Source organism: Cervus canadensis, chromosome 11 (genome assembly GCF_019320065.1).
Source record: "Cervus canadensis isolate Bull #8, Minnesota chromosome 11, ASM1932006v1, whole genome shotgun sequence".
NCBI lineage: Eukaryota > Metazoa > Chordata > Mammalia > Artiodactyla > Cervidae > Cervus > Cervus canadensis.
In genome coordinates, this window is record NC_057396.1 from 49,797,432 (window position 1) to 49,816,996 (window position 19,565).

Consider the following 19,565-nt stretch of genomic DNA (forward strand, 5'->3'; position numbering starts at 1 on the left):
CAATATTAGAGTAATGAGTCACAGACAACAACCAATTAATTACCCCAGTTATAAAAAGCTTCTGCTTCCCCTTCCTAGCTGTCGAGTGAGCTGGCCTCCTGCTGCCAGGCTCCTCCACTCCCTCGGTGTTGGCAGGAGGGAGAAGATGCCATTTCGCCTCTCTGGTCCTCAGTTTCCTGTTTCCTTATTTGTCAAATGTGTGTGATGGGGGGAGGGTTGGAGGAGGTGGGAATGTGGAAGAGGGGCAGGAAGGAAGGGGAACAGCCTGGATGGAGAAAAGGGGATGCCTTCCCAGGCTTCCAGCCCCCTCCTCCACCTCCAGGATCTATTCCAGTACTGCGGGGTCAGCTCTTAACCAGGGAAGCACTGAAGGTGCCTAGTCTGGCGTTCAAGCCACTCTTCAACTTGTCCCAAATGCTCCTGGTCCTGTGCTCTTTCTCTCTATCAGGCAACCTCCCAAGTCCTCCCCGTTCCCCTTCTTCTCCTTGAGGGAGGAAAGGAACAGGCCGAGCTAACCCCATCTTGAAAAAGAAGGAAACTCCGTCTTGCACTTGCAGTGAGCTGTGGACCATGTGCCTGGGAGCCATGGGGATAACATACCTATGGCCCAACTGGCCTCCCGGACTGATCAACACCAGATTCCATACCAAGATTTCCCGCCACCAAAAAGAACGTAATAATCTCCTGTGTGGTCAATCACCTTTGTAATCTTTATGGCCCCCATTGGTGTAGGCTACACTGTATAACCAGCTGACCCTTCTGACTATGAATCATGGCTGTAACCTGATTGTATCTCCCTTTAACACTTTACAGGCTAGGTTTAAGGAATTTGGGGATGTGGGCTTCAGCAGTACACTTAAGGTATGTAAGGTTGGGGTCCCTGACTAAAGAGGAAACTCTGCCTTGGACCCGCTGGTGTAATAAACTGCACTCCACTATCCATGTTGTCCTTCTGAGTGAGTTTGTTTCCCGGAGCGTTTGGCTATAACATCCTTGCAAGCTCTCCTTTAAACACACCCAGACTCAAAACTTGCCTGTCTTCCTGGCAGCCTCCAACTTCTTAAGATTCTTGCTGCAAATCTATCATGGACTCCAGGTGGGACAGGGCTTCAAGCCTTGATTTCTCCATCCATAATCAGGGCACAACAATTAAACATGCCCCACCGGGTGTTTGCCATGCCGCACAATCAATGGGGCTGTGCTTGTTAAGAAGTCATCCGCTCCCTGCACACAACACGTGCTCGACAAACTTAACTGTTACTCTCACACTTCATCCCCAGCCTGAGGACGAAGGCTTCCGTGACTCACCACTTGTCTGTCACCTCATCTCACAGATGAGGCCCAAGAGGGAACTGACCCTAGGTTTCCCGGACTTGGAGACACAAGAGGCTCCCCCAAGAGGTCCTGAGGGGGAAATAGGGGTGGAAGGTGGTGGTAAGGGGTGCCCAAAGGAGGAGGGGAAGGTGAGGATGAGGCCCGAAGCTGGACCCCCTTCCCCTGGTGGAGGCCTCTCCTCCACCCCCTAGACCCCAGGGGTTCTCCTTTACCACCCAGCCTGCACATCCAGGGCTCACTCTGGGCCTCCAGCTGTTCAGCAAAACTTAGGTTACAGTTTCTCTGCACCAGCCCTGACTCTGAGACACTGGTCCTTCACTGAGTCAGGCCAGGAGCCCATCACAGTCCTGGGGAGGGGCTGGGGAGAAGAGAGAAAAGAGTGGGCTGAGGTGGGAACCCAGGAAGTGGTGGGGAAGCAGGAGCTGACTGGGGAGGGGTGGGGTGGGCGGGGAGGCTCGGGTTGCCTGAGGTGAGCCCAGCCCTTTTTGCAGAGGCCCTGCTACCTGCAGCTGCTGCAAACCCTCTCCCCTCTCGCTGCCAAGCTGGCTCCTGGCCTGCAGCCTCCTGCCATTGCCCCATACCTGGCACCCAGGCCTTGGCGTGTATGACGCCTATACCTCTTGGGCCCCCAGTCAGCTCAAAACTGGCCTCACCCACCACTTCCCCCAGTCTGGGCCCTGTGCTGGCCCCAGCCAAGACCCATCACTTCCTGACTCCACAGCCTGTGACTGGCTGGCCCTGGGCCCACCAAGACGTATGAGGTGCCCCATGAGAGCGGCTTCCTCCGGTGTCTGATGGCCAAGCACTTCCTTCTTAGGAGGTGAGCCATCCTTCTCCTCCCTTCCTCAGCCTCAGCTGTCTTCCCACTCCACCCCAGCCCCGCTGAGAGTGCTTGACCCACACCATGCGGACCAGATCTGAGCTCTGCCCCTCTCCAGCTCTGCGACCTTGGCCTGGTCACAAGGTCCCTGGCTGTTGCCCCAGGTGGGACATGGTAGCGATGACATCTAGCTCACTAGCTTGGGAGCAACAGGGGTGGCTGTGTGTCCAAGCTCAGCTTAGCACCCGGCACACAGACAGACACACCTGGGCGCCAGCGAACTGCGAGCTCCTGCCTTCCTGACACATGGAGGCCCTGCTGTCTTCTGTCCACCGTCTCAGGAAGAAGAGAGCTCGGAGCAAAGCAGAGAAGACAGCCAGGCTGCCCTGGGCAGGGCTCTCCTCTCCCTTGCCTCAGTTGGGTGTACTGTCTCCTGTGTGCTTGAGTGGGGTCATGGCAGTGAATCAGGCCAGGTGCCCACCAGGTGGTACCTGCTTCTCACCATTTGAGGGTGATGAGCCCAGGTTCCCGTCTCAGTCTAGCACTCTGTCCCCTTGTCCCTACCATCACAGGCAGGGAAGGAAGGCAGACAGGCGGACAAGCTTCTCCAACCTCCACCTGCAGGTAGCCCAGCGATGCTTGGCCTCTGACCTCCGCCCCTGGTCACTCCAGCCTGTTTTGGGACTGGCTGATTTTGGAGGCTGGCCTCTTTGTTCAGACAAGCAGGAGAGAGGAGAAAGTTGTTTTTCAGGCAGCAAAGCTCTTAGATAAACACCATTTATCTCTCTCTCCGTTCCCTTGTGAAGGAATTGGGTTCCTTCAGAGATGAAACTAGATCCACTGGGGCTGATGGCGCCCCGGGGACGGAAGTGCAGTGTGAGATCTGGCTTGGGGAGCCGGACTCTGAGGAGGCTTTCTGTATCCGGCTGAGCACCTGCTGCCAGCCCTGGCAGGCGTGTGTGGCTCAGGTGACTGGGCCCTGGTGCCAGGCCATGGCCCTGCCAGCTCCCAGGCTCCTGAAGGCCTGGCCCAGCTCCCCACCCTCCCCTTTGGCCACCTGCCTGCTTGCCTGCCCGTGGGGATCCGCCAGGAGGCTGAGAACTTCTGCTCACCGAGGGGGGAACATCTCCCTCTTGGAGCAGCCCACCCTGCCCAGGGCTCCACGAGCAAGCCGGCCCCCACACCGTCAGGAGGGCTACACCCATGACAGGATGGCCTACTTGCTTGCCCATCTAGTCAGGTAGAGTTGGGAATTTCCACAGGCCCACTTTACGGGAGAAACTGAAACCAGAGGGCCATAGAGCAGAGAGACGGAGCTGAGTCCCCGCCCCCAGACCCCGGGCCCCGCCCCCTTCCCGGTCCTGGTCCTTTGGCCCCGCCCCCAGCACGGCTCACCGGAGTGGTGTCATCATGAGAACGCTGGTAGCGCTTCCAGCGGCAGCCGTAGATGCCCGTGAGGCAGGAGAGGCAGAGCTGCGGCTCATAGTACTGCAGGGGCTGGTGTCTCACCATGCTCGTGCCCGCGGCCCTGGCGCCCTGCCTTCAGGCGCCCATGGAGGCCCCCAGCTGGTCCTGTGGGAGGAAGCAGAGGTCTGTGAGGCTGGGCAGAGCTGGGGCCTCAGTCCCCACACAGCAAGTGTCACTGTGACCTAGGTCAGGGAGGGTCAGCCTCCGCTCAGAGCCCTGGTGGGCCCTTGTCTCACTTGGAGTCAGAGGCCCATCCTTGGCAGTCCCCTGCCACCCACCCATGACCTAGTCAACCAACAAAAATCCCCTAACCCATTAGCTGTCACTCTCCTACTCCCACGCTCTGGCAACCTAATCTACTTTCTGTCTCCATGGATTTGCCCATTCTGGACATTTCACATAAACTGCACCATATGATATTGACCTTGTATGTTTCACTTTTTTCACTTAATGTTTTCAAGGTTCATCCACATTATAGCATGAATCAGTACTACATTTCTTATGATTGGGAACTATTTAGTTGTATAGATAGACCGCTTTATCCATTCATCAGTTGATAGACATTTGGGTTGTTACCTCTTTTTGGTTGTCATGAAAACTCTGCTATGAACACGTTTTTGTGTGAATGTATATTTTTATTTCTCTTGAGTACATACTTTGGGATGGGGTGGCTAGGTCATAGGATAACTCTATGTTTAACTTTTTGAAGAACCGCCAACAGCTGTTTTTCAAAGCTGCTGTACGATTTTACATTCTCAAAGTCCGGTCAGTATCATCCCCATTTTACAGGTGAGACTTCGCAAGCTCAGAAAGGTCTAGCCATTTGCCAAAGCTCACACAGCAGAGTCTGGCAGTCTGGCTTTAACTTGAGGGCTGGAGAACTATAAGTGAAAGTGTGAGTAACTCAGTTGTGTCCAACTGTTTGTGACCCCATGGACTGTAGGGCCCACCAACCTCCTCTGTCCATGGAATTCTCCAGGCAAGAATACTGGAGTGGGCTGCCATTTCCTTCTCCAACTCATGACCAAATTCAACCAGCCACACATTTTTACACAGCCCACAAGTTAAGAGTGGTTTTCACATTTTTTAATAGTTGGGAGGAAAAAAACCAAATCAAAAATATATTTTGTTCTGCGAAAATTATACAAGAGTCAAATTTGAGAGTCCATAAATAAAACGTTTTATTGGAGACCGCACCCTCCTTCATTTATGTATTATCTATGACTGCTTTGAGTATAACTGCAGAGTAATGACAGAGACCACAGGGCCCACAAAGCCTGAAGTACTTTCTGCCCTGCCCAGCCCTTTACAGGGAAAGCCTGCTGACCCTGCCACCACACAGCACAGTGGCTCATGACCCGGGATCATAAGTGCAGCATGTGGCGGAGGGAAGAAAGGGTGCCGTGGGCTCTCAACAGGGACAGGAGGGTCAGGGCACGCTTCCCAGAGACCATGCTGAGCGGAGGCCTGTAGGATGAGCTCCCTCTCTGACTCCCCAGGGGCTACAGCACAGGGGCACTGGGCTTCAGGCCCACTGACGACTTCCACACCTGCGCCTTACTCAGGGCCTCTGCCCAATACCCCACCACCCCCACTCCCCAAGTGCTAGCCTCGGCACAGGGATTACAGCCTCCACTGTGAGTGCAGGGACGGATTAGGAGCTTGCTGGGAATATTGACTGACCTGCAGCCGCCTAAGTGCTGGGAATTGTCTGGTGCAGCCTGTGCCTATGTCTCCCTGGGGAGGCATGTGGACACAGAACAGATGCTGGGGGCTCTCCAAGCTGAGCCGAGTCCAGGGCTTGGGGCAACAGTATTGGATGGGGATGCTGCTGCAGTCAGCTTAGCTCCCCCATGGGGTTGGGGAGGCCGGGGGTGGGTCAGCAGGTAGGAGACCCTCTCATTTTTTCTTTATTCCTCTCTAGAAGGAGTGTGTCAGGGTGGGAATTCCCTGGTGGTCCACTGGTTAGGACTTGATGCTTTCACTGCCAAGGGCCTGGGTTCAATCCCTGATGGAGGAACTAAGATCCCACAAGCCACGCAGTGCAACCAAATAAATAATTTTTAAAAAAAGGAGTGTGTACTTATATACAAACCCCCACATCCACAGCCTTCCAGAGGGGATAAAAGAGCAGAATCCACAGCCAGGGAACCATATCTTATGCTGTGCACCCCCAGATGAGGACCGCTACTGTCAGGTTGGCCATCACACTTCCCCAGGAATGGGGGAGACAGCTGGTATATGTAGAAAGAGGCCTGGATTCATCCTGCCTTGGCCAATGAGTGGCCCTGCAGCCAGAGCCACTCAGGACTCTTCCCTGAGCCTTGGTTTCAGCTTTTGTCTTGACTTCCATAAAAAGGTCAGATGCCTGGGGGGTAAGGGAGAGCCGGTGGCAGGGGCCACAAGGCTGCAATGACAGAGGTACAGCAGGTGGGCATTCTGCACGCAGGAGCCCTGCCCTCACATTTCTTTCCCAGGACCCCCCTGACCCCGGGACCAATTCCCTTGTGTCCTCTGCTCCCCCACCCCCCACGACAAGCATTACAACCCACCCAGGAATGGAATTTCCATTTCAAGTCTGGCAAAGAGGGAAGTAGAACTGCCTGCACCAAGGTCTCAGCCCAGGACTTGACTGACCGGGGCTCTTGGAACTGTTCCCCTCTCACCCCCCACCTGCCATGAATTTTCATTCTATTTATTCATAACTGCAGGGGTACCTCTGAAAGGCAAACTTCTTTTTCCTTTGCACATTTTCCTGGGGCCATCAAGATTGCCAGCAGCTCCTTGCTCTCTCCGGGGGGGCCACCCAGACCCACACTGGCACAGTGACCACCTCACCACCCCTAATGTGACTCTAACATCCCTCAAGGCCTTTTTCTCACCAGATCTTTGGCCACTGCCCAGGTGTCATCTCTCCTCTGGGTGGAGAATCCCTGTGGTGGCCCTGGCCTGGCCAATCTAAGCTCTCACCTGCAGTCAGAGATCTTCCTAAAAGACAAATGACCAGGATCTGGCTCCTCCAGCCTCACCACTCCAGAACTTGCTGTCCCTTCATCTGGCTAATGCCTCCTGACCCTTCGAGTCTCCGCTCAGATGTTACCTCCTCTGGGGAGCCTTCCCTGAGACCCAGGTTGGGTGAGAGGGCTCCAGGAGTCCCTCCTCCCTCCTGGGCTGCCTGTGGGAGCACAGATGACATGCCTGCCTCCCCCAGGGAACAACCTGAGTTGCTCCCATCTCTCCAGTGGCAAGCACAGGGCAGTCCTGGGGGCTTCCCTTTCCTTCTGAAAGGGCCTGGAAGTTCTGCTAACAAAGACATGCTGCCCAGACCCTGAGTGGTTGGGACAAGTCCCCAGAGACCAGATTCTCCACACCCATCCCCCTCCTGCCCAGACTAATGGCATCACTTTGCACCAGTTGGTTCTCCAAGCCACCTCCCAGGGCTGTTGCTATCAGCCAAGTTCCAAAGAAATCTCCAGCCTGGAGCCCTGCTGGCTCTGGGACAAGAGAAAGCCTTCACCTCTTAACCTGAACTTCCACAGCATCCTGTTTGCACAGGGAAGGGAGTCAGGAGGGAGATGGAGTGAGTGTCTGCTATGGAGTGGGTGAAGGATGTTGGAGGTGGGCGTACCTCCAGGGGCCTTGCCCATTCTTATACCCTGGGAATGCACCTCACCCACTCCTTGGCTCTTCATCCCTCCCCCCGACTGGCTGGTGGCCAGGCCCTCACTGCCCCCAGGCCCTGCTGCCTCTGGTCCCAGGTCTGCTTGCTCTCCTGACAGTGGAAAGAGTCTCAAGCCAGATGTCAGCGCCTGGCTATCAGCCTGGTCTCCTTCTACTGACATGCTGTGTGCTTGGAGACTTATTTTACCTATCTGAGAAATGGGCAGTAGATAGAACAGCACAAAAAGGACCCAAGGTTACAATAAAAAGGAATAAGACACTGATACATGCTATTAATACAATGTGAATGAATCTTGAAAACATTATGCTAAGTGAAAGAAGCTAGTTATGGAAGGTAGAGGGGGTGGTTTGCAGGGCACCGTGCTGAACATCGTACCTGTGTCATCTTCTGATGACAACTGTCCAAAGGAGAGCTGGACAGTCTTCTTTTACAGGTTAGAAATATGGGTCCCAAGTGAATGGAGGAATAGGGTTCATCCTAATAATGGACTATTACCCAGCAGTAAAAATAAATGTGGGAGAACCGTGTTTGATCCCTGGGTTAGGAAGATCCCCTGGAGAAGGGAATAGCTACCCACTCCAGTATTCTTGCCTGGAGAGTTCCATGGACGGAGGAGCCTAGCGGGCTACAGTCCATAGGGTCCAAAAGAGTCAGATATGAATGAGCGCTTTCACATTTCACAAAAAGAAATGAGCTATCAAGCCATAAAAATACATGAAGGGACCTTAAAAGCATATTGCTCAGCGACAAAAGTCAATGAGAGAAGGCTACATATTGTATGATTTCAACCATATGACATTCAGGAAAAGGTAAAATCATGGAAGTGGTAAATGGATTAGTGGTTGCCAGGGGTTGGAAGTGGAGTGCACAGGTAGAGCAGTGAAACTATTTTGTATGATACTGTAATGATGGATACATGTCATTACACATTTGTCAAACCACAGAGAATATATAACACAAAGAGTGAACCCTAATGTAGACTGTGGACTTCAGTTAATAATATGGTATCAACACTGGCTCATCAGTTATAGCAAATGAACCCCCCTAAGATATTAATACAGGGAAAACTGTGGGGTAGGGGAAGGAGAGTATGTAGGAACTCTGCATTTCTAATCAATTTTAAAAAACTCTCACAGGGATTCCCTGGTGGCTCAGATGGTAAAGAGTCTGACTGTAACGTGGGAGACCTGGGTTCAATCCCTGGGTTGGGAAGATCCCCTGGAGAAGGAAATGGCAATCTACTCCAGTATTCTTGCCTGGAAAATTCTAATAGATATGAAATAAGTAAAAATAATAATAATAATAATACAAACTCTCACCAAAAAAATCATCTAATAATTAAATATGTATACATGCTAAGTTGCTTCAGTCTTGTCTGATTCTTAGCAACCCTGTGGCCTGTAGCCCACCAGGCAAGAATACTGGAGTGGGTTGCCCTGCCCTTCTCCAGGGGATCTTCCCAACCCAGAGATTGAACCTATATCTCCTGTGTCTCCTGCATTGCAGGGGGATTCTTTACCACTGAGCCACAGGGGAAGTTCAATAATTAAACATATATGTATTTAATTTAAATATCTATATCGATTGATCGATAGATAGCTAGATCAATAGATCTAGTCCTAAGAGATTACATGATTCAGCCAAGACCAAACAGCTAACCGTGGAGAAGACAGCATTTGCAGCCAGGGCTGCCAAGTCTAAAGCCCAGTCTTTCCAAGGCACCAGCCCTAGATAGAGGGTCTGTGTGTCCTCATTTCTACCGCCCTCCATGTCTATGGCAGCCATAGCATGTGTCACTGAGAATTGCACCTCAAAGGGCCAAGTTCAATGTTTTGGTTGGCACCAGGGCAGCAAGGGCACAAAGTGGGGCCAAGAAACCTGAGGAGGAGAAAGGACTCCCCCATCCTACCCCACCCCACCATGGGCTCAGGGCTGGGAGTGGCAGAGACCTGATCTCCCCTTCCAGCAGCCTTCCAGGCCCGCAGGGAAGGAGGCAGGGCATACACATGGAGGAGGAACCATCACCCCTTCTCCTTGGCTACGGCTGCCCTCGCTGAGTGTCAACCCCAGCCCAGCCCCAGGGCTGGTGGGCGGAGACAGCTGTCATCAGCAGGCTGGGTGACCTCCACAAGCCTCTGGCCTCAGCTTTCCTGTCTGTATCAGGGGAGAGTCTAAACCACATCCGATGATCTCTAAGGGCCTCTTTAACACTCAGCTTCTAAAACCTTTTAACCACCTGCTCTCTCCTCATTCTCAGGAGATAAGCAGAGATGGGGTTGCTCCTGGAGGATGGAAGGACAAATTCCCTAGTACTTGTCTGGTCTGATGGGGAAGAGCCTCCTCCAACCCCAGGAACCACGGTTGGAAGTCAGGAGCCCACACCTGACTACAGCAGTCAAGATGAGGATGGAAGCTGCAGGCAGGCCTGTGACAAGGTGAGAAGCCTGGTCATCCTGGGCCCCATCTCTGCCCAGGAGCCGCCACCATCTTCGACAGGAACCCAGGTATAGGTAGTCATGGCCTGGATAACTCACAGTGACAACCCCACACCTGACTTAGAGTGAAACCCAAGGGGTAAATGGCCCAAGGCCATGGGGACTCCTGTCTGTAGTGCTTGGGGAACATGGCCAGGGAGCAAGACCAGGGCCTCCCTGTGGTCCTTCCTCACTGCATGCCCATCCCCTGTTCCCAGTGCAGCTGCACCTGGGAAGCCACCTTAGCTCGGGGCCCCTCCATCCATCTACTCATCTCAGTGCAGCAGCCCTTCCTCCAGGAACCCAGCCCTGCCAGGTCAGGGTCTCTGCTGGACCCACAGCTCCTGTGCTTCCCCCAGTGGCACTGCAGGGCAGCTTCCTGGAGAGGGTGGATGTCAACAGAACTCAGAAATAAGGGATGACTTATAGCACAAGACAGGTCTTGCTAGGCGGACAGCACAGGGAAAGTGTGGTGGCAGGGAGGGTGAGCAGGGCCTCTCCCGGGACTGAGGGCTCCAGCAGGAAGCTAAGCCCCATGTCGATTCCATCTGGTGGTGACCGTGGGGTCTGCTGCCAACAGTAGTCTCCCAGGCCTCTGGGGACCCAGGGTGGGCAGCAGCAGGGCATCCCTAGGCAGCTCACTGGCTGGGCTGTTTCTCCAACCAACCCACCAAACCCACAGAACAAGTGCCCGGCCACAGAGCTGCAGCTGGAGATAGGGGTGCCGAGCAGATTCCAGGCTCCTCCCCACTGCTCTCCTGTGCTTAGCTTTTGAGGAATGCTCAAAGTCACTATCTTGCCCATTGCCCGGGCCTCATCAGATGGCTTAAACTGAGAGATGTGGGCTGCCACATCTCACTGTGTGGCCCTGGGCAAGTCATTCTATTTCTCTGGGCCTCAGAGAAAGCCCTAGATTCTAATGAAATCAGCAAAGAGGCAGACAGAGGGCAGGAAGGAAGTCTGTCACTGAGGCAGCTGCCAGTGGGGAGGGTCGGGGGCAGGAGGGCCTGGGAAGGAGTCCTGGTGGGCCAGCATACTCCTCCCTACTCCACCGCCATCATGGCCACTCATTCTTTGGGGGAAAAGCTACTGGTGGCTTAGACTGGGGCTCAACAGGAGCCATCAAAGAATCAACCATGCCCTAATTAGGGTCACTATTAATCTCTTTTCACCGTGGTGCCAGGGCCTCCTGTTTACTCAACACTTTGTCCCAGAAGATTTCTGATGGCTCTTCCTCCGGGGGAATTCCCAGCAGGCTGGCTTCACCCCAGATGTGGGTCCTTCTGCCCCTCCTGTAGGGAGTGCTCCCTGCTTCTCTTCCCCGAAGGGCTGGCTTCCTCCGAGCCACAGTGTCTGGAATTATCTGTTCCATACCCAAGGCTCTCTAGCTCATGCAATAAATGTTTCAGAAGCCTCTGCAATGCCGGGACCCAAGAGAGATGCACAGAGATGGTTCCTCCTTTCAAGGCAACAACCTCAGCAGAGCAACAGCAGCTACGATTATAACCACACGCATAGCGCTTTACAGTGTACAATGTCTCCACACACCGTCTCACTGAAGCATGGCCCCAGCTCCACCGGCAAGTGCCAGATCCCCATTTTTACGGATTAGGAAGTTGAGGCTGCTAGAGGATAGAACAGCTTTGCTGAGCTGCATCCTTGGATGAGGCCCTTGCGGGACTGACCTGCATGCTTGGGGCCTAGTGGGCCAGCAGCCCCCTGTCATGGCTATTCATTCTTTGGGGGAAAAGCTTAGGGTAGCTGAATGGGGGCCAAGCTCAGGACCTTGCCCAGGACCCTTGGGTTCTCTTGGCACAGAAGGGACCTCTCCTTGGGTCTCTCCCCAGATCAGGGCTGTGGGCTGGGCTGAACAGTCACCAGGAACAGCCCCCACACTCTCTAACCAGAGTCTTAGAATCACCTCCCCCAAGGCTTGTACAATCACAGAATCCTAGTGCAATCCAACAGGGATCTCAAAACTAGCCCTGGATTTCAGACTATGACAGTCATCAAATGTCAGCACCAGGGAAGACCTGGAGCTATTCCCTCCAGCCTTCCATCCCTGCAGAAATCCCCTATACAGCTGACGGTGGTTCCCCAGCAGACTGGCCTGCATAGGCTTGTACACGCCTCTAGACAGGCCCCTCCCTCCCTGAAGGGCCAAAAGGTTCCTCTTTAAACCAGAACAGAAGGTAGGCCCTCTTAAGAGGGTCAGCCTGCCCCCAGCCACCCCCTCCCCCAGCAGCAGTGACAGGTTCCCCAGGAGCAGGCAGCGTGAGCACAGGACCAGCCTGGGGGCTTGGTAAGGCGAGAGACTTCCCCAGTCTCTCCTCCCTCCCGGGTGGACGCCCCAGTCCCTCCCAGGCGCCCAGTGATTCAGTCACAGGAACCAGGCTGGCTTTTTCCGATGCCTCTCCCTGGGTCTCTGGAAGGAGGGAGCCCTGAACAGGAGGAGGGCAGGCGGAAGCGGAGTCTGGCTAAGACAGGCCCTGAGCAAACTTGTCTCTGCCCGGTTTTTGCTCCCTGAGGGAATGGTGAGCAATGATTTATTTTATTTATTTATGTAAAATAGCAGAGTTATTATACAAACAGGCTTCCGAAGCAGGCCCTGGGGATGGGAGGAGAAGCAAGTCCTGCCATTTTAGGAATCTCTCTCGCTTCCTTCCCCTCACACCTACCTGTCTTGCCTCACCTGCCCCTGCGCCTCCTCACACGACTGTGCTCCAAGTAACACAGCACCTCGCAGTCTCCCCCACTCCCCCAAGCCTTTGCCGGTGCTGGGCCCTCCCTCTCCCGCCCCAAATCCCGTCCATCTTAACAAATGCACCCTGGACAAAGCCTGATCTGATCCCCCCTGCAGAAGCCCACTGCTTCCTCCTTTGTCCTCCCATCACCAGGCAGAGCTCTCGAGACATGATCACAGGCCTCTGTGCACGGTAATTATCTGTTTCCGTGGCTGCCTGGCCTGCCAGGTCGAGAGCCTCCCCAGGTGGAGATTTCTCATCCATCTGGCCCAGCTTTCCTGAAGAGTCTGCAGATGATATCTGTGACCCCGCAGGTGACAGGGACATAAGCTCCCCCAGGCCCCCGTCCCTGCTAGAGGAATCACTGCGCAGTGGACCCGTGTTCTTGCACGAGGTCAGCACCGAGGAAGCTCCCGTTTGCACTGGTTAAATGTGCAAACGAAGGAAGGAAGGAAGGACCATATCGGAGCCTCTTAAACCACCCAACCGCAGAGCCACTTCTGAGCCTGCTCCCAATTCTGCCTCTGAATAATAATTAGCCTTTTCCCTATTTACAGAAAAAATTAAGTTACTAAAAAAAGTCTCAAGTATTTTCTCCCACAGTTTTTTCTGAACCCTCTGCTATGCGTTCCAGGTCTAGTACAAGACGACCTCAGACTTAGCACTGAATACTGATTTCCTCACTGCCACCTGCATCTCTCCTCATCACAGTGCTCCAAGAGGAGCAGAAGCTGGGCTACTTCTAGGCAAGTTTGAGAACCTGGGGCCTAAGCTCCTCTTGCCCTCTTTCAGACAGCCAGGTTTCCTTTCTGACCTTGCTCAAATGCTGAGGAGGAAAGCCCTAGGGGTTGGCTGGCCCAGGAAATCCTGATGGTTCATGCTTCTTCCATAATTCAGGCCTCTAATTCCACCATTTACCATTCATTCCTTTGGCGGAAGCTTAACTTTCTCCAGGATTCGTTCTTAAAAATACAAATCTCCCCTGGAAACGGGAATCCATCAAACCTCTAAACTGGAAGTCAAGGAAACTCAGTTTAATGCCTGGCTCTAGAGAGGCAGTAAATCATAAGGGTTAGGAATGTGCGCCCAGAGCCAGCCTGCTGAGTTTGGAACCCAGTTCTACCACTTACTAACTCAGCAGGTTCCTTAATGTCGCTACACCTCAGTCTCCTTATCTGTGAAATGGAGATAATAGCACCAGCCTCATGGGCTGTTGTGTGGATTAAATGAGCTAATACCTATAAGGTGCTTTAGGTAAGTATCTAGTCCACTGGACAGAGCAAGAGATAACTCTACTCAGAGTATTATTATTTTTTTCTTTCTTGCCTGTAAAATGGAATAATAATCCTTATTTCCTCTTTTCCCATGAACTGCAGCTTACCACTCCCGAGAGAGCAAACATCATTCTGGAACCCAGTGGGCTGACTCTGCAGCTTGCCTCCAACTCCTTTCTCCCTGCCTCCTTCCTTTACCTGGAAGAAGGTACAAGCGGCTATGAGCTGGGCTCCTGGGGGAGGGGGGTCTTGTCCATGGAGGTGGTGATGTCACTTCAGTGGGAGAGCTGAGGGGACAAACCCAGTCAGATCACACATAAGTCCAGGCTGCCTCTCCCCTCCCCCAGGCCCTTAGTGGGCCCCCACCCTGCGCCCACCCTGTGCTGGGTATGGGGACCAGGGATGGGCTGCATCCAGTTCCCGTTCTAGGCAGCCGCCGAGTGGGTGGGGGAGCCCACGTGATCTGGTGGTGGGCTGTGAGATCCCACACAAGCACTTCCACACATGCTGCCCACAAACCAGCCCTAACCCAGTACAGCCTGCTCCCTCAACCACTCTTGCCCCCACCAAGACCCACAGAAACACGATCTAAGGCCCAGCCACCCTGGGGTGAAACCTGGGGCTGTGTCTGGCTCCTGGGAGGCAGAGGCCTGTTCGTGCTGCCCAGAGACCTGCTTCTTTGGAGGGAGACGCCAAACCAGCTGTTCTAAAGCAGCCGCTGAGGGAGGGCGGGGTGGGCTGGAGGCGGGATCTGGGGCACCGCAATTATGCGGCTGACTTCTGACTCACGTACCGCTTCCCCGCTTCCCCCGTCACCAGCTCCTTCAGCCCTCCTGCCCAGGAACCGGGAGGGGAGATGACTTGGTACTGAGAGGCCATGCAGAGAGGAGAAGGGGTGCCGGGTCAGCACTGGGGGCTTCGGGGGATGCTGCCACACTGCCCAGCAGGGGACACTGAGGCCGGCGGGGCCAGAGGTCTGCCTATGTCACCCCAAGAGTCCGAGCCAGAGCCAGGGCGGGACCCAGGGCAGGGGCGACTCAGGCTGGTGTCCAGCCCAATACCATGCTGACATGACTTTCCTTTAATCAAGGAAAGATTAAAAGAAGTAAAAGGACCTTCTCCAACCTTCTCCAAGCCACATACCAGCTAGAAGCACTACCAAGACTCAGCCTTGGACGGGCGCGGGGACAGAACTGGGCTCATAGACAGCTTTGAAATGACATCCAGCTACTGAGAGATGGACTCCTGGGGTGCCCCCAGTCCTGCCTCCACTTCCAGCCCCCAGGTTTCTCAAAGAGCCCTGAATGCACTGCAATTTACAGTTTATAAAACACTTATTTTCTTCATCTCTCACAATGATCCTAAGGCCTAAGTGACAGAGGGATATAAATAGAGCAAGGCTTCTCAAACAAATCACCTAGGGATCTTGTTGAAAGGCAGTCCAACTCAGTAGGTCTAGGCTGGGGGCTGAGATTCTACTCCTTTTTTTTTTTTTTAAATAAGCTCTTAGGTGATGCTGATGCCGCAAGTCCAGGGACCACAATTTAAGTAGCAAGAACATAGTTGTTAACAGTACACATGCTGGGGTCAGAGTCCTTAAGTTAAAATCTTGGCTGTTTCTGTGTGACCTTGGGCAAGTTACTTAACCTCTCTGGACTTCCACCTCCTTATGTATAAAACAATAATCATCATAATAAAACCTACCCCATAGGGTTGATGTGAGGATTAAATTATGTAAATTGCTTAAAGTGATGATTATCATTTCAAATTTTAAAATGGAGGCTCTGAGAGATGGACACACTCAGCAAAGTGGTGGAGGCAGGATTCAAACCTGTATCTCTTAAATACAAATCCTGCAATAACAATTTGCCACAACATGTCACAGCCAGCAAGCCCTCCACCATCAGACAGACGTGGATATTGAAGCCTGGAGAGCAGCCAGGAATTGACAAGGTCACCAGAAAGTTGGTTCAGAAATTCAAGTCCATGACCCCCGACCTACTGCTCTTTCCATCACACCTCACTGGCCTGCAAGGCAGAGAAAGTATCCCAAGTTCCCCCTGTGGGGGTCCCAGCTCCACAGAGACGCTGCATGCGGAGGCTGGCCTCATACCCACTGAAGCCTGAGTTGTCCCACACTCTCAGAGCCCTGCCTGCCAGGCTGGACGAGGATGGTCTAGCATCCCCCTTCCATCACCCACCTTCTACATCCATTCTGTGGCTCAGGGTCACCCAGCCCAGGGAGCAGGCAAGGGAGGGGGCAGGCCAGGCCCATCTCCACCCCCACCTTGGCTTCCCAGCACGGGGCCAGCGGGAGCCTGTGAGTCACTTGAAGGAAGTGCCTGGCCCCAAACAGGAAGTGGCTCTTCTAGCAGAACCCTCATCCCCCAACAGGAGCTCCCCGGGGCAGGTGGTGATGAAGGAAGACTCTCCCCAGGCAGACCCTGATGAAGGAAGGGAAGCTGACTGGGACAAAGCAACACCTATTCAGATCTTACCTGAAACTCAAATGCAGACACTCAATGTCTGCACTGGGAAACCCGAGTCAGAGATCTTCTCTGCTGTGTGATCTTAGGTACACCAGTATGCCTCTCTGAGGCTCAATTCCCTCACCTGGAGGATCACTATGGATCACCTGGAAGACCGCTATGGCCTGATATTCTACAATGAAATGAAGGATCAGAGGATGTGAATATAGGTTTTAAATAAATGAAGAAAAGCTTATATGAAAGAGATGAAATAGTGGATGCCAATACCGAGATTTAAGCTCCAGTTGTAGTGTAAGCACTGTCATTTATCTATCGTTAGCACAGGGCAGAGATCTCATTGGCAAGAAGACGTCCCCTGTATCACCCTTAGGCGCAAGGAAGAAGGGTCATTGCCTTGAGCCTCACACATCACAAACACTTGCTTACAAATATATTACAGAACATACAGGAGCTTCTGTCACACAACATCCATGGGACCACAAGCCTAATCTGCTCTCCTAACACTGCTCAGGCCCCAGAGAAACTCTTCATTCCTTGGGTTTGAAGAACAAAAGGTGACTCTGTCCAGATGAAGGTCTGAAGGATGCACAGTTGCTGACAGGGTTGACAGTAGGATAGAGGGTGGGAAGGGAAGGGAAACAGGATGCTCCTGGGAGGAGGAAGGGGACTATGTGGCAAGAATGCTTGTGGGGGGGCAGACAAATTAAACTTGTCCAATCCTTTCAGAGAGCAGCAACTTCTTACATAACAAAATATCCATTTCCCAGTAATGCTGAGCATCCTCTTTTTTTTTTTTTTTGGCCTGTCTCCCTGTTGCAATTTGTGGTTCTAAAAGTATTCATGAATTAGTGTGGTATTCACAATAAATGCACATGGCAGCTGAGAAACATCTTACAGTATTTAACAATTCATATTACTCAGATTAATGCAACATGAAATGTGATACTAATTCTTTACAACTAGATGGACATTAAACACAAAAATGAATAGTTTCATTACAAATGAATAGTTCCATTTTTATAAAATTTTCAAAACTTTGAATTAATTACTATATCACATATATTTAAATAATTATATTTTAAAATTAGATATTATGATGCATATAGTTTTAATTTCTTAGATAATTTCAAGGAATAAAATAATTTTTGAAAACATAAATTTTTCTTTCTTTACATTTAATTTACATTTTTGATGAAAATTATTCAAATTCTATATACTTTAAATATAACTGCATTTTATTTTTGATCCTTTGGATTACTACCATCAATACACAATTTTCAAATAACGTGAAAATCTTGATTATAACAATTATAGTGATCTTGCTAACATGAAGACAACAAAATATATTTTATGAAATAAATAACATATGAAATATGTCTTATTACTCATCCAAATTTCTACCAGCCTACCAACAAAACACCCGGATGTGTAAGAATAACTGTCCTCCTTGAAATTTGGTTCCTTTCAGTCACATAAAACTATAACTTTACAAAGCGGGACAAAGAAACTACCTTACTTAATAGTTTCTTGGTTTGTTCTGTAACCTCCCGATATATGACAGAGACTGTATGGCCTCCATTTGTACTTTTGTTCTGGGCCCTGCAAAGTCTAGACCAGACCTATCTGTTGACTCCCTGCCCACCAGCTCACATCTGTGGGGCTCAGGCCACCTCAGCTGGGTGGCAAAGTCAGCCTTGTCCTTCTAAGTCTGCCTTTTAGAAAGTGCTCCTCACATGAAAGGTCCCCATGCTTAGATGTGGGCCTTATTTCTGGAGCTGACTCATACACCCTCAAGGGCCGAGGCCATGACTTGAGGGCCATTTCCCACAGACCCAGTACTCCTTAAAGTCCCTTACATTCCAGCCCCATCTGCAAAGGGACCCGGGTGGGAGGGCCCAGCCGCTGCTGGCTCACCAGGCTGGTAGTGCCCACTGGCTCAGACTGAGGGAATGACCCGTGGACCCCACAGCTGGTTTTCTCCTTCTCTGGACCCTCACTCACCTCAGCTTACTTCTACCCATGACCCCCTCCTGTCCCCTCACTCTGGGCCTACTGGTCACAGTGACCCACTCTGGGCTAAAGCCACCAGTATGCACCCTCAGCCCCCTGACATCTGAGCTGACAACTCTCCCTGCTCCCTGCCTTCCATCTTCCCAGTATCTTTCATGAAGAGCTTCCAGAAGTCAGGACCTGGGTTGTAAAGGGGGGAAGGTTGAGGAACATGCGGGAGAGTGAAAGTTGGGAGACCTGGGCGCTGGGTGTGGCCTGGCCACTGAAAGGCAGGTCGGCCTCATCTCTAAGCTCAGGGTCTTCATTTGTCAGATGGGGATGCCACAACTCAGCCCAGATGGCCTCGTGGGATTTAGGAGAGAACCCAGTGAGCAGGACCTGATGGGGCTTTGTAAACTGCAAACTACTGAACCATGCGACGGGGCCTCGTTCTTCTCCTGTGTTTCCTGGCGCATGTGGAGTCCCTCTATGAAGACACTGTCCACCATTTATGGAGGGCTGGCCACAGCTTTGTATGAGGCCGACATTCCTTGTCTGTCTTCTCACTTACCACTCTTAACCTCGCATTACAGCACATTCTACAGATGCCAAAGCAGAGGCTCAAGAGGGTTTAGGTCTCATGCTCAGGGGCACAGTTAAGCAAGCAGCAGAGCCAGGATTCATACTTTATCTGACTCCCAAGCGTCTAGACAACACAAATCCAGTCACCAACACATATTTCCTGAGCTCTCTGGTGTGCCCCAGGAGGCCTGGGCCATAGGGCCAGGGGGGCCTTGGCGGTGCATCAAAGCCACCCCCCAGCCTAGCCTAGGCAGAATAAGTAGACTTGTTTCCCCTGCACCCACCAGTCGTCAGCCGCTCCTGCCTGCTCCTGGGACCAGGTGCTTCAGACCACCTCCTCCTCTGGGGCCTCCACCCTATGTCCACCTTCACCCCTCAGGTCTGCAGGTCCCCCAAGCTTCAGGATGGGGGCACAGCTTTGCAGCAGACTAGACATTAAGCCCGTGAAATCAGGATCCTGCCCATCTGAGCATGGAACCTCTTACATAATAGGTGGGACAAGGGGCTAGTTGACTAAACAGCAGTGACTGACCACTCTGATGCCTGGCTCAGTTCATCCTGGCCACTGGGAGGTTAGCTCAGTTTCCGATCAGACTGGAGCTGGTAGGGACCACAGCAGAGCTGGTCAAGGTGCTCAGATAAGCAGGCATGGGAGGCTGGGGGGAGTGGATCCTGGCCTTCTCACCTTCACCTTTTTGTGTTATAAGCA

At 52.4% G+C, this 19,565-nt stretch overlaps 1 protein-coding gene across 5 annotated transcripts in view; it reads right to left on the reverse strand.

Moving 5' to 3' along the window:
* Positions 1-19,565, reverse strand: part of GDPD5 (glycerophosphodiester phosphodiesterase domain containing 5) — an 86,475-nt gene that overhangs the window by 36,993 nt on the left and 29,917 nt on the right. For 3 of the 5 annotated variants that reach the window (XM_043481725.1, XM_043481727.1, XM_043481724.1), the window contains one exon: positions 3,551-3,727. In XM_043481725.1, coding sequence (XP_043337660.1) covers positions 3,551-3,667 — 117 coding nt within the window. In that variant the 5' untranslated portion in view covers positions 3,668-3,727. Of the gene's footprint in view, positions 1-3,550; positions 3,728-13,212; positions 13,224-13,994; positions 14,082-19,565 lie in introns of those variants that run through there. The other 2 variants (XM_043481728.1, XM_043481726.1) reach the window with 2 other exon arrangements.